General features: G+C 37.1%; 1 protein-coding gene across 1 annotated transcript in view; it reads right to left on the bottom strand.

The window, feature by feature from the left end:
• AKAP11 (A-kinase anchoring protein 11) overlaps positions 1-13,713 on the bottom strand; it is a 32,978-nt gene that overhangs the window by 6,643 nt on the left and 12,622 nt on the right. Inside the window, exons 6-9 of the mRNA XM_029085875.1 lie at positions 8,736-13,395; positions 6,300-6,455; positions 1,334-1,447; positions 530-576 (exon numbers count right to left, since the gene is read on the bottom strand). Of these exons, the coding sequence (XP_028941708.1) occupies positions 530-576; positions 1,334-1,447; positions 6,300-6,455; positions 8,736-13,395 (4,977 nt within the window). The remainder of the gene's footprint in view (positions 1-529; positions 577-1,333; positions 1,448-6,299; positions 6,456-8,735; positions 13,396-13,713) is intronic.

Here is a 13,713-nt window from a genome sequence, read left to right as displayed (position 1 = left end):
ACAGGTTGCCCAAGGAAGTTGTGGATGCCCCCTCCCTGGAAGTGTTTAAGGCCAGGCTGGATGAGGCTTTGAGCAACCTGGTCTAGTGGAAGGTGTCCCTGCTGATGGCAGGGGATTGGAACTAGATGATCTTTGAGGTCCCTTCCAATCCAAACCATTCTATGATTCTATGATCTCAAACATAGCCATGCAGATGCAATGCCATGGCTCCTCATCAAATATTTTACAAAGAAGTTATTCTATGCATATAGATTTACGTTTTCAACAAGCTGATCAGAGTTCACTACCTTGTGTTATTAACTACATGTGCAAGCATGTCCCAAAGGCCGTAAATTTCAGCGCATTAAGAAGCGTATGTAGAATATTAATCTAAGAATATAATCTGACACTCAACTGGCATGCATTATGATCAATAGGGATAACAGGATTGTCACCTTGTTTTGCAGACTACAGAAGCAAAGAATGAACAAAATAATTAATGTGGAGTGCACAGGTCAACAACAAAAATATATGCTGGAATTGACTTTACCTTCTACAGCATCCTTAGAGTCTTCATCTTTATCTTCTGTTCCATCACTGTATTTTAAAATAAAACACAAATATTAAGACAATATAATATATGCACAATAAATGTTGCCAATCCTAAGGCTGCAATGAAGGTTAAAGGACAGGACGATCATAAAATAATTAAGAAGTGATAATGAAAAGAAGCTCTGCTGCTCATGTTGGAAACAGATTTATCATCAAGTTGTCAAGATTTGCTTTTTAGAGGGGAGAAGAGAGAAACAAGAGAAGGGTGTTAAAAAGAAGGATCATAATATGAAAACATTTTAAAATAAGAAGAAAACATTGATTTTAATTAAGGAGGACAGTTTCATTTTGCTTCATATGTGAAAAGGTTGAGCCATCTTATGTCATAGGTATGAACAGCTATACGTTATTCAAAGCTCTAAGTTGTAAGCATTCTACAAAAATCAATTACTAAGCAATTTTGAAAGTTTCCACAAGCTAAAGGAAAAAACAGAAATCCTACAGGAAGCAAGCTCTAGTTCGCATGAAAAAGTAAATCTAAAGACTTGTAAAACTGCAAGCAAGAACATGCACAAAAAGGACCTATCAGTTTGCAAGCAGAACACATTCACCATTTTAGCAAAGCAAAATTTAATCATTCAGTATGGATTAATTAATGAAAAAAATCATATAGTGATTAAGTGAGAAGAGTGTGAATAATGTATCAGCATAAAAAATGCACTGTATTTCCTTTTCCAAAATGATGATTTCATGCATTAATTATGAGGAACCCATCTGGTTTATATTTCTCAACTCAACCAACCTGTCTGATGTTGGAAAGGATAAATTCTCCTCATACATATCCCCTTCTAAACCAAGACTGCTCCAGCTACTGCTGTTACCATTACTGCCAGGAGAAGAAGAGAACACAGCTGAACTAGAAAAGAACAATAGCTCAAACTAGAACCTTCATTTTCCTTAGAGCTGTTTTGTCAAGACATTTAATATAAGAGCACTGAAACCTTCAAAACAGGTTTGCTGGAACAGAGTACAAACATGATTCTCAGTGCTATTCAGAGCAACAATGTGCAAAATAATGCAAAACTAAGTTTCGGTACACAGGTGAAAGTATTAATTTTTACTCCAGATCAGTGCTAGCAGTAATTCTGTCCTCAGGTTTAATCACATTGCTCGTTATTTATACAAGTTCAACAACCTCCATATGATTACTCATAGAAATATGGATTAGAACTATAATATTTGCTTAAGGACTAGTTAAGAGTTCATAAAATTGTACATTGTGAAGACAACTGCACAAATAAAATCCTTCCATCTTATTCCAAAAATGCAGCAATGATCTCCAACAGCTTGATAAGAAGAAATTCTTAGAGGAAATTTTATAAAAATATTTTAAAATTCTGAACATCATTCTACAAGCTGATATTTTAAAAATAGGGGGTTTTATAGGTCAGTGAAAACAATACTAAAAATATTACTTTACTCACAGTTCATAAACATACTGCATTTATTCCATTACTACATTCAAGCCAATGCAAAGAACTGAAAAAACTGAGCATGTTCTTACACTGGTACATTTTAGGCATTATAACTATCAGTTTGTTAAGCCTACGCTTATGTACAAGATTGAGCTACTCATATGATTAAATCCTGTTCCCCAACTTCATACCTCTCCCAGAGCATGTCTGGAAGCCTTCTAAGAACAGCATTTCAAGATAACCAGCATTCTGTAAGAAAGCTAGATCGTCTACTATAGATGGTACAACAAGCCATGAAGTAACTCCAGAGAACAACTGCTGCAAGAAGATGCTTTCTTCACCTAAGTTTTGGGTCACAGCAGTTAAAGCTGTTCTTTTCCACTCATTCCACTCAAAGCAGACAGTAAAATTTAAAACCACAAACAGTAGAAAGAAATATTTCAAGAGACAGACATTAATCTCTTGAAAGAGTCTGTCATTAACAGTATCAACTATCAGGTCTTCTGCTTCCCAGCATGCCTGCTTGGATCTGAATTTCAAAACAGCAACAGCAGGTTAGTAAGCCTGCAATAAGAACACACTCTAACAGGAAAGAAAAAAAAAAAATTCAAAAGTTGAAGGTGCTTCACTCACCCCATTATTGCTTATTTAGACTACATGTGCAAACAGTCCAACAGTTCTCTCATCATGCAAAAAAAGAAAATCATAGAGCAGAAGCTTCCAAAGAAACCAACTTCATTTGCACAGAGAATCCAAACCTGCTCTTAACATTTCTCATGCTCCTGTGTGAGACTATCACAGTATATATGAAGTATTAAATTTGGGTTGAATTACATGTATAGAAAAGATTTAATATAGTCTATTGATACCAACACTTTGCACTTAAATAGCTTCTTTCACTGAGTTATAGATACATAACATACATGGAAGTAAAAGCTGCTCCAGTTCTCAGACTAAAGGAAAAAGTATTTGCAATTTAACAGAATTACCTCATGTACACTCCTATCCTGATTAGGTAAGATATTAATATATCTTACAGAGATTAAACTCAATCTGAAATGACCACATGTATTGAACCATAAGATCACAATGCACAGCAATGTGTGAGACTTTTTTGTAACATGACCTTTATTGTGTTTTAAGATGCCAGATTAACAGTCTTAAAAATAAAGTCCTGTAACCACAGAACAAGCAATAAACAAAGACATTTATAACGCTTCGCGCAGCTCTGCAACATGAGCCAGCAGAAGAACTACCAGAAAAGTTTTCAACTTTTTTCTATATCTCTATATACTGTATATATGGGAACTATAACTCACATTATCAGCTTTGAGATTCTGCATTACATACATACAGTCAAAGGCAAGAGGCTTCTGCTGTGAATTGTAACCTAACCTGGATGCCCTGATTCATTCCCTGCAGAAGTCCATGTCTGTGTCATTACACTAACTATAGAGAAAGCTTAAGACTATTTTATTTCTAAATTTAAGATGCTAACAGGCATGTAAAGCAGAAGATACAAGCACTCTCCTGCATAACTAACTTCACCAAGACTGCTAAAGAACTTTCATTCCTATTTCCATTCAAATGGAACTGCAGAGATCATGCTTTGATGGTTCTTTCCAAGTTGTCTTGCCCTCTTATTTACACACAGTTTAATTCTCTAAAGTACCAAAGTACAACTTCTATACTGATCTGAGACGCAGAAGGCACGTACTGTTTCAAAGAGCTACTACAAAAAATGCTTTTTAAAGCAAAGCAAGGTAAATTGAACTGGGCCACTGTAGCTCGGTATTGCTGTGTTGTTTTCTGGGGACTGTGATCCTGTGTTCCAAAAAAATATTTCAACTTCCATTAATGGAATCTCTAGGTTTATTATTATGAAGATCATTTCCAAAATGTCAGCTAAAGCAGCGTCAAGCAGTACAAGAAAGACTGCTGACAGTCTTGGACACAAAGAATCCACCTGCATTAGGAAATAGCTACCAGGGGAGCAATGCTACCTGATAGTACATTTAAATGTTTTTAATTGACATGGTTTACATATAATCAGCACAGTATTTTTACAAAAAGATGTCTCTAACCACAAGGAAAAAAAAAAAGAAAAAACCCAACAAAACCCCAAAATTTCAGCTGTTGTAATTGCATAATGAATGCCCCCTCTATGACTGAATGGCATTTTCCTGTTTAATAAAACAGTTTATGTTAAAAAGAGGAAATAAAAGCTACAAAACTTCATCAATGCCATAAAATATTTTATTTCCTTAGAAGAAGGAAGTTCCCTAACACTGTTCCACAAATGGTGTTATTACTGAATCTTTTTTTGTTACAGAAAGGTCTCCCCACCCCCATATCTTTTTACTCAGGGAAATAACCCCAGAACCTGTCACTTCCACCTGCTAAATCCCAGCAACACAAACAAATGTATGCGCTGTTACCAATCCACAGTTAGTTTTTGTAAACCAGCTGATCAGTTTGCACATGCCAGTTTCTTCTGCCAACACCTTGCTATCCAACTTATGCCTCCCCTTCTCTGAGTAAAATGCTAATTTAGTTCATTCCTCCTCTAATGAGCCACAGATTTTCTTGAAAGTTATAGAAATTATTTTAATTTAAATCTGTTTTGAAGATGATAAACAAACACTACTGGGCACTACAGGCCCAGCACTTTTTTTTTTTTTATACTTTTCCAGCGTCAACTAACATATTTAATTCACTATTTGCAACTGTCAATATGCTGAATATCACAGAATCACAGAATAGTTTGGGTTGGAAGGAACCTTAAAGAACATCTAGTTCCAATCCCCTGCCATCAGCAGGGACACCTTCCACTAGACCAGATGGCTCAAAGCCTCATCCAGCCTGGCCTTAAACACTTCCAGGGAGGGGGCATCCACAACTTCCTTGGACAACCTGTTCCAATGTCTGACCACCCTCAGTGAAGAACTTTTTCCTAATATCTAATCTAAACCTGCCCTCTTTCAGTTTAAACCCATTTCCCCTTGTTCTGTCACTAACTGCCCTTATGAAAAGTCCTTCCCCAGCTTCCTTGTAGCCCCTTCAGGTACTGGAAGGCCGCTGTAAGATCTCCCTGGAGCCTTCTCTTCTCCAGGCTGAACAGCCCCAACTCTCTCAGCCTGTCCTCATAGGAGAGGTGCTCCAGCCCTCGGATCCTTATATTCTGAATTTCATCATGTAAGTCTAACTCATTTTCACTCACATGATGTTTTATAAAACTAATTTGAAGGCAATGTATTTTCTTACAAAATTATTCAGTTGTATGAGCGATAAATTATAGTAGTGGTTTGATTTAAAAAGTTAGTTAAGCAAAACATGAAAAATATTGTAGACATTGAAGTGAACAGTTCCACTTTGGTATCAATTAACCTATTTGTATATTACATAAGGAAGAGTATCTCCCATATTTTCTTTAATCTCAGTGATATGGGAATTACCAGCTAAAAAGAAAAAAATTCTCCCTTGTTTTCCCGCTGTTCTTCAACAGAAACGCTGAACTTCCTACAATAACATAAGTGGTATATCAGTCAAAAATTTGAGTTTACTCATTCCTTATATAGAAGCTTGGGCCACAACTCAATACAATTTTCCCTGGCAACAGGCAGGAACAATGCAGGTTTTTAAAACTCCCATTCTAAGCTCTGTTAGTTATCAATCAGCCAGGGGAAGCGCAGTGAGAAGCCCTGTGGAAAAAGTTACTACTCTGAACAGTTAAGTTTCAGTATTACACACCTGTAAGCACATGGTGAGTAGCACATAAATACTTCACCAATATCAGTTAGTACAGCTTACAAATTCAAGTCCCAAGAAAGACAAAAATAGCTATTAAAGCTCCTTGTGCAAATTAAGCTCGTATTACTTCTTTTCAAGAACAGATGAATTTATATAAAACATTCTCAATGATTAAGTTTTAATATTTCAGAGCACAACTTATAAACAGTACTGTCAAGTTCTATGTTATACGTGGTGGTTGTTTTTAAAATGACTGCATTTTTTGCTAATACTTAAAATATGTATGTACAGTTTTACTGGATGTGACTCCCCAACACCAATGAAAATGCACACTCCACATATTCTACAGTGTCTAGCATGAACATTCATGGGCAACACATTTTGTAAGATAAACACATATTAGAGACATTTTTCATAAAAAGTCATTGTGCGTTGAAGACAAAATAATCTCTTCTTCCCCCAACCCTCAGGAGAAAACCACTTGATACCAAGTTATTTGATGTCAAGATAACTGTTTAACTGTACTAACATCTTTATAGTTACCTGTCACTGAGGTGAAGAAAACTGCTGCTCTCATCAGGATGTTCATCTTCAAAACTTAGATTGGACCAACTCCCAGTGCTATCATCACCAATACTAAGACTCATCTGCTGGCTAACAATAGATTCAACAGAGTGAAATCCTTCTCTTCCAACAGAGCTAAACAAAAATTTAAGACAAAAACATCACTGCATTTCATGCTGATTTGTATTAGTTCATTTACAGTAATTTAACACCATTTCAAAGACATTTAATTCCGAGGGGGTGGGAGGGCAAATCCATTAATTTGTATCCTATTCTCAACACAAGAAATGGAGCAAGCAAATGAATTTGCACTTTCAACAGGCTTAGGTCAGGGAGTGCTATTTGGAATTCTTCACTAGAAGACAAAGGGAATGGCACAAATAATTCTCTCATTTGTATGATTATTTCCTATAAAGCAAGGGAGGCATTGTAGCTTTGCAGACTGTGTATCAAGGTACACTTTTCAAGCAGACAACTTTTTTGAACTTGTTCAACATAGGACAGTTTGACTATTTTCCCCTGCCTGCTTTCAGTACAACCAGCTAGGTGGTTTGCTACTGGAAGCAAACTGTTTAAGTACACACTGGTGTTTAAAATGTTAGGATTCCATTTTTTAAAAAGGTCTTCCTGTAGGTAAAGATTTGCTCTCCTGCTTCAAGGAAGCGTAGCAATACATGACTTTTACAGAATTTTTTCCCTCGGGAAGTAATCTTTTTATCAAAAAAAAAAATCAAGCAAGTATGCTCAATAAAAGGTAGTCTTTAGAAAATACATCAAAAGACCCAGTTTGATAACTTTAAAGAAGTCTGAACTCCTTATAAAAAAGTTACAATACAAGAACATGCAGTTATGAATTATCTTTCAGGGACAAACTCTGATGATCTATATACGGATGAAGTGGTAGAAAGTTCAAGAAAAACAATTATCCTGCTACCACCATAGCAAGCAGCCACTGTCACATTCACTATCTAAAAAGTCAACCTTAACCACACCACTGATAACACTTTGCTCCAGTGAACATGAATTTTTGCAAATATGTAGCTTGAATTGGAAACCACCTGGGTAATAAAAAGGTGAGTTTTACCCCATTTTTACTTACATTTATACTAGCACTAACTGCAGTCCTTTTTACCACAAAAGGCAGCTTCTCAAGAAACATATGCATTATGTACCATGCACTAGACGACAAGGTAAGATACCATTTATAAATTCTGTCACAGTTAAAACCCCAATATCACCTCCTTGTCACAGATACAATAATAAACAGTATCTATTTGACCTCTGCATTTTATTGCTGTCATATTCTAACTAGAATTTTTAAATAGTATTTTTAAGAAGTGATTCAAAAACAAAGTATTATCTTTGATAGAGTAAGTATAGAAAAAACATCACTACATTACTCCTTTTTTTTTTTTGTCACACACCAAGTAAGGACTCAACCCTGTTGTGCAGAGAGACACAATATACATCTTACCAGCACTTTTATGCTGCTAGTATGTATGTGTTTCATATCAAACCTTCAAAAAATTAGTTCAGTCCTACTATGGCCTTTAGCCATTGAACATATAAAAATCAATTCTATTATTCATCGTGATGCCCCTCTAGAAACCAGGAAAAGAAATCTGTAGACATTATGAGGAATTCCCACACAAAAAAAAAGTAGAAAAATAAATATTACTATAAATTGGAAAAAACAACATGGTAAAGATTGCTCTTGGACCTGAAGGAGATTTCAAGTCACTCTGATGACTGCAGTCTGTTTTAAGAAACAGTTGCTGTCAGCCACAGAGTTACTGTGTCACATTTCCTATTTACAGGCCTATTAAAGGAAACAGCATATTAGCCTTTGCTAAATACACAAGAATTTGAAAGTCAGTTCCTTGTCTATTGTATTACTATTTTATAAGCTAAAGTGTAGTTTAGTAAGTTGTTTTCTCTTAAAATAAGGGGTTGTCAGGTTTTTTCCCCAATAATAAGGATACTATCACAAGACAGCCATAATCCAAACAAAGCCTCCATGCTGTAAAGCAGTGGCTAGTTTGGCCAGTACAAGGTGCTCAGATCAACAAAACTCGTAAGGTCTACTGTACTACTCTCTACTGTAGGCAAAAATAACAGCATTTCAAGTTGAAATAGTAAGTTCCACTTCTTAGTCATCTACTGGAACACATGCACCTTGATATACATAGAAACCTTGGTTTCAAGCTCCCACAGGTGGAAACGAGTAAATTTTTTTGTCTAGTTTTGAATAATTTAAATATCACCAGAAGAATAAAAAGAAAACATTCAGAACATAAATCTATCTTTCTAAAAATAAAATAATGAAAAAAATAATTCCTTCTGAGCACATATAGATATTAACAGTCCTTCTTTTTCTGGTACAGAATGCAACAAATAACAGAAAATTAATATTACCTTATGTTAACTGCCTGACCAATATTAGTCATAGCTGATGTCATTATTTCAGTAGTAAGGCTTTCAGCAAAACTGACTCCATCTTGTCCAATACCACTGTCAGCTGTCAGACTTGTGTAACTCAGCTCTCCTTCTGCTTTCTCTACAGCCGCACTAGCCCCCTTCTCAGAAAACACTGTCTTCTGTTCTACATCAACATGAATTTTAGGAATATCAAGTTGAAACACTCTTGGTTTTTGACAGGCACCACCCAATCCAGAATGAAGAAAATGCCTCACTGGAAGGGAGGATTCTTGCGCAGACAGATGAGGAGACGTGTTTTCTGTGCAGTACCGATGTTCCTTCATACTGCAGCATCTACAGACAGTTCCAGAAAAAGGAGACAGTTTCTCAGTATATGAGATCCTATCCCCATTTTTTCTGCTTTCAGCCACATGGAGAACAGCCGATTCAAAACTCATTTCTAGAGTATCATCTGCTACTTTCCTAGCATATTGTTCTATAGCTTGAATTATGCCTTCACTGTAGCCATTTTCATTTAAACTGCCTGTACTATGATACAGTTTATGATCTGGGGAGAAGGGAAGAAATGTCCTAGAAAATCTTGTTTTAATAAGATCCCCTGTGACTTCATCAAATTCAGTCTTTGTATATAGACAGGAATCTGTTAGAGACTTTGGTAAACATGCTCCTGACATTTTCAATTTCTTCCTGACATCACAAGTGATACTGCGAGCAAGGGATTCTGAAAAACGTAACAACTCTGTGCATTCTGTTCTCTGTGTGGCAACGGTCCTTCCATACGTTTGGTCTTCACAGTGATGAACGCTGCCCTTCACTGGCTGCACTGCATCTTTATTCACTGCTTTGATCAGCTCCAGCTTACCATTTACCTGCGCGCTTTGCCCAGGAAACGTCTTTCTGTTGTATTTCAACTTGTTTTTTCTGGCAGCTTGCTGTAAGCCTGATTTGATAGACCTGTAAGCAAGCCTGCTAGCATACTGCTCCATCAACAGTTCAGCATTACCACCTTCTCTTTTCAGAACTCGAATAATATGATCTGCGTATTCGTCAGTGACACTCTCACAGCTTGGGTACTTGGAAGTCAAACCTGTCATGCCTGAACCTTGGGGTAAAGGAAGTACAGATGAATCTCTCTCCCCTGGCCACTTGTCCTGCACTGGACCACACTGTTCTTTTGAACTATTATCTTTATCGCCTTGTCTCAGATAAAGGCAATCCACCTGACAGTTAACCCGTTTCAACCTCAACAGTTTACAATGCCTTGATTTCACTATTTTCTTGGCCTCACTGATGACTTTGCCTGCCATATCACCTGCATAATTCCATAAAGAACTGCACGTCTCTTCTGGGATATTTATAAATGCAGTATATCCACACCTTTTGTTTTGCATACCTGACTGAACCTGTCTATCAGCTTCTCTTTCATTTGTTTTACCATCTAAATGGGAAGCAGCCATTTCAGTGGCTATTGAAATGATATTGCTAGCTAAGCAATCTGCGTACTGCATTGTTTTTTCCGAACGTCCCTCTTTCGCAATGGGCATTTCAGAATGATCTTCATCTTCACTACTTTCCACTTCTTCAGAAAGCGACCGCATGAGTTTCAGCATAAATTCCTCATTTTCCAAAGAGTCACGTTCAGTTTCATGTAAACCAGTAACACATGGATTGTACGGTGTAGAAGGTGGTGTTGCAGGTGCAAATTCCTTTGCTAATTCTCCCTTGAGTTTCTTAGACAGTTTTTTTAGGTTTCTTTCAGAACTACCTTGACATGGTACTAAAGGAGTTGGTGGGGGTGTATCAGGCATCACACTGGTATTTCCATCTTTGAGACTTGATTTATCTTCCATCTGCAAAGCATCTTCACTGCCAAATATCACTGAAGAAAAGCTATTTGCATGCAGAAAACATTCAGCCTGCCTGTAAGGTAAAGGTCCTGACAATGGTTTCTGAATATCATGGTTTTTTGAGGGCTTGTTTAAGTATGTTGTTGAGCAGCTTCCTGTGTCAGCAAAGTCCTCTAGAACATGTTTAGCAAAAGTCACAGTGGAACAAAGTGGTGGTGATTTTGAAGAAAACCTATGTCCTTTTTGTTCCTGACAACAATCTTTAGATTCTGAAAAACACTGAACAGAATGCGTTGGAGTAAGAAGAAATTTACATGGATTATTCAAAGGCATCTGTTGTTGTTCCACAATTATAGAAATATTACTTTTTTTCTCGGCCTCTTGCTTCTTTATCACACATTGTTCTTTTTTACTGATATCTGTGTAAGTTTGTGAGCTCACATTACATGCTAAATTCTCACCAGTGTTGCATAACACAGTTTTACTTTCATCCACAGATTGTTTTATGACATACTTGGCCAAGTGATCTGCAAACATATTCTTGGGGAAATCTTCAGCAACACATTGCACATAAGGTTTTTTATCTATTATTTTTCTTGTTAAAAAATCTGTATACTCTTCTACTGCTTTTGTTACTCTAGATGAGGTTATGGCTTCATAAGCTTCATTTACTATCATATCTACCATAGTTCCAGAGAAAGTATTAATGCCTTTCGACCCACTCGTTAATTCTGAATTACTGTTCATTCCAGATCTGTTACTTGTTTGTTTGGTATCGTTTTGGTTAGGTAAGAGTGTCGGAGTACTTTCAGTACTTTGACTGTGATCTGAAGTTAGGTATATATTCCTGAAAGTAGTGACTTCCTCCTCTCTTGTTCTGCTAGTGAAAAATGGATGAGTGGAGTCTTTGTATACTTTCATATTGTCATCAGAATTCGGAGCAGTGGATACTTTTGCTTTATAAGCATCAGAGGAAACCTGATGTTGACAAAGAGCTCTTCCAGCTAAGGGCACAGGTATTGAACTTACAACACCAGAGGTGCAAAACAGAGCTTGCTGTACTGTGTATTCTTTCTTGGAATCTTGGACTGGCTTCAGTGCCACCCTATCATTAAAATTAGGAAAAACTGTGGAAGTCCGCGTTGACTCTAACATACTTTCTGCGCTCACGTATTTAATGTTGTCCATGGAAACACTAATGGCTGCTTGTGTTGTGAAGGTCACATCAACCTGAGATAGTTCAATAAAAGCCTCCTGAATGACAGATTCAGACAAATCTCTGGCATAGGATCTTACCACTTTGTCTTCATAATCAAATGATGAAGGTTGTGCAGCTGTAGGTGTCGACGGATATGAAAACTGGCATACTTCCATGATTCCTTCAAACACAAGTTCTTCAGCAAGGTCTGCTGCAAACCGTGCAACAGTGTTGGTAAATATTTGTTTCTTTACGTGCCGCAGTTCTTTCAAAGCACCAGTTATAGCTTCGCTCACCAAAAAGTTTGCTATCCCATTAATGGCACGCTCCTTCAGGGAGATTGCTCTGCGCCTTCCTATCTCATAAAAAGCCATTTGAAAGACTGAAGAAGTCAACCTAGCAGCCAAATGACAAAGTGCATTGGTGCACGAAGAAACACCTTTTTGCAGGTCTTTAAATGCACTGCCAAAACTTTTTTCGACTAATTCAGTTGCAAATTTTTGAATGCTATCTCTAATCATCAATGACTTATGTTTAGATTTGGCTTGTTTATCTGGCTCCTTACCAGTCATTTTGAGATCTGCAGCTTGACTTTTTTTCTCTTTCAAAACAATCCCTTTGTGTTTCGAATCATTTCCTGCACATACTTGTTGCGATGAGGACTCGGAATGAAAAACAGAATCCAGTATTTCAAACGAAACACTATCAGCGTATGCTGAATAACTATTATAAACTGCATCATGGTGATTTTGACCTGTCCCATCTCCACCAAGATTAATTCGACATAAACATTCAGAAGAACCACAGCTCCCTAGTGGACTGAAAGCCGATGATCTAATAGGACTGAACAAGCCCCCGTTCTCTTCCGCTGATGTTTTAACTGGGCGAGGGGAATCCGGGACATCAAAGACGCTGCTATATGGTGACTCTGGTTTACGAGGAGTTGGTTTCTTTACGTTGGCTGGGAGAGTCGGACGATCAAACTTGAATTTCTGAGGATTCATTGTAATGCTTGCAGAACATAATTGTTCATGTGCAGCCCTCCTTTTCTGGGAGGGATTCCCTAGGTTGGGATGCCCAATAACTTTACAAGAGTTTTCCAAGGCTTGTTCCAGTTCATCAAACTGATCAAAACTATCAAAAAATTCACTTACTTCCGAGTCTGAATCCTCTATACCATCTATCCCTACTGGAATTTTTGGCAGCTGAAGTTTTGCCTTCAAGCTTTTTTGATACCCTTCTTCATCTAAGAAGATAATGGGGCTTGGACTGGAGCAATCTGACTCAGAGGATTCAGCTGGAGAGGAGGAAAATAATGTTTTACATAAAAAATTAACACCTTGATCAGAAGGATTATATGGCTTATAGAAACTCCTTTGTAACCAAGGATCAGAAATTGAGGTTGTAACTGAATTTTTTACTGAGGACAGTTCCTTAAGTCCCAAAATATCAATCAAAGTAGAGGATCTGGCAGATGACTTTCGACGTGCAGAACCCACAAGGATCTTTGAGTCAACAGTTTCTAAACACTGAGCAGGGATGGTCTGTGAAGCAGCATCTCGATGGTTTAGAGAAGTAAAGCTGCATGAACCTGAAAAAAAAAAAAAGAAAACAACAACAACAAAAAGATTGCTTCAAAACCAAGAGTTTTCACAGAACTACAGAAAAGTGGGGACAGATTTCGATGGCAATTGCTGGGCTTGTTATTGTTGCAAAATGCGAGCTGATCTTTCATGATTAAAGCACTGTTCCATTTTTTTTCAAATCGTATTATACTAATCAAATCACTGACAGTCATGTATTTCTTAGCACACAAAAGTAGAACAAGATTCTTTTTGATCTGCATCTGACACTCAGATTAAAATCTTAGGTTTATGAGTTGAACTGTTGTGAAAAGAATAGTAAAAAA

The sequence above is a fragment of the Antrostomus carolinensis genome, unplaced genomic scaffold (genome assembly GCF_000700745.2).
Source record: "Antrostomus carolinensis isolate BGI_N321 unplaced genomic scaffold, ASM70074v2 scaffold6677, whole genome shotgun sequence".
Taxonomy (NCBI): domain Eukaryota; kingdom Metazoa; phylum Chordata; class Aves; order Caprimulgiformes; family Caprimulgidae; genus Antrostomus; species Antrostomus carolinensis.
Note: the sequence above shows the minus strand (reverse complement) of the source record. Positions and strands in the feature narration are given on the sequence as shown.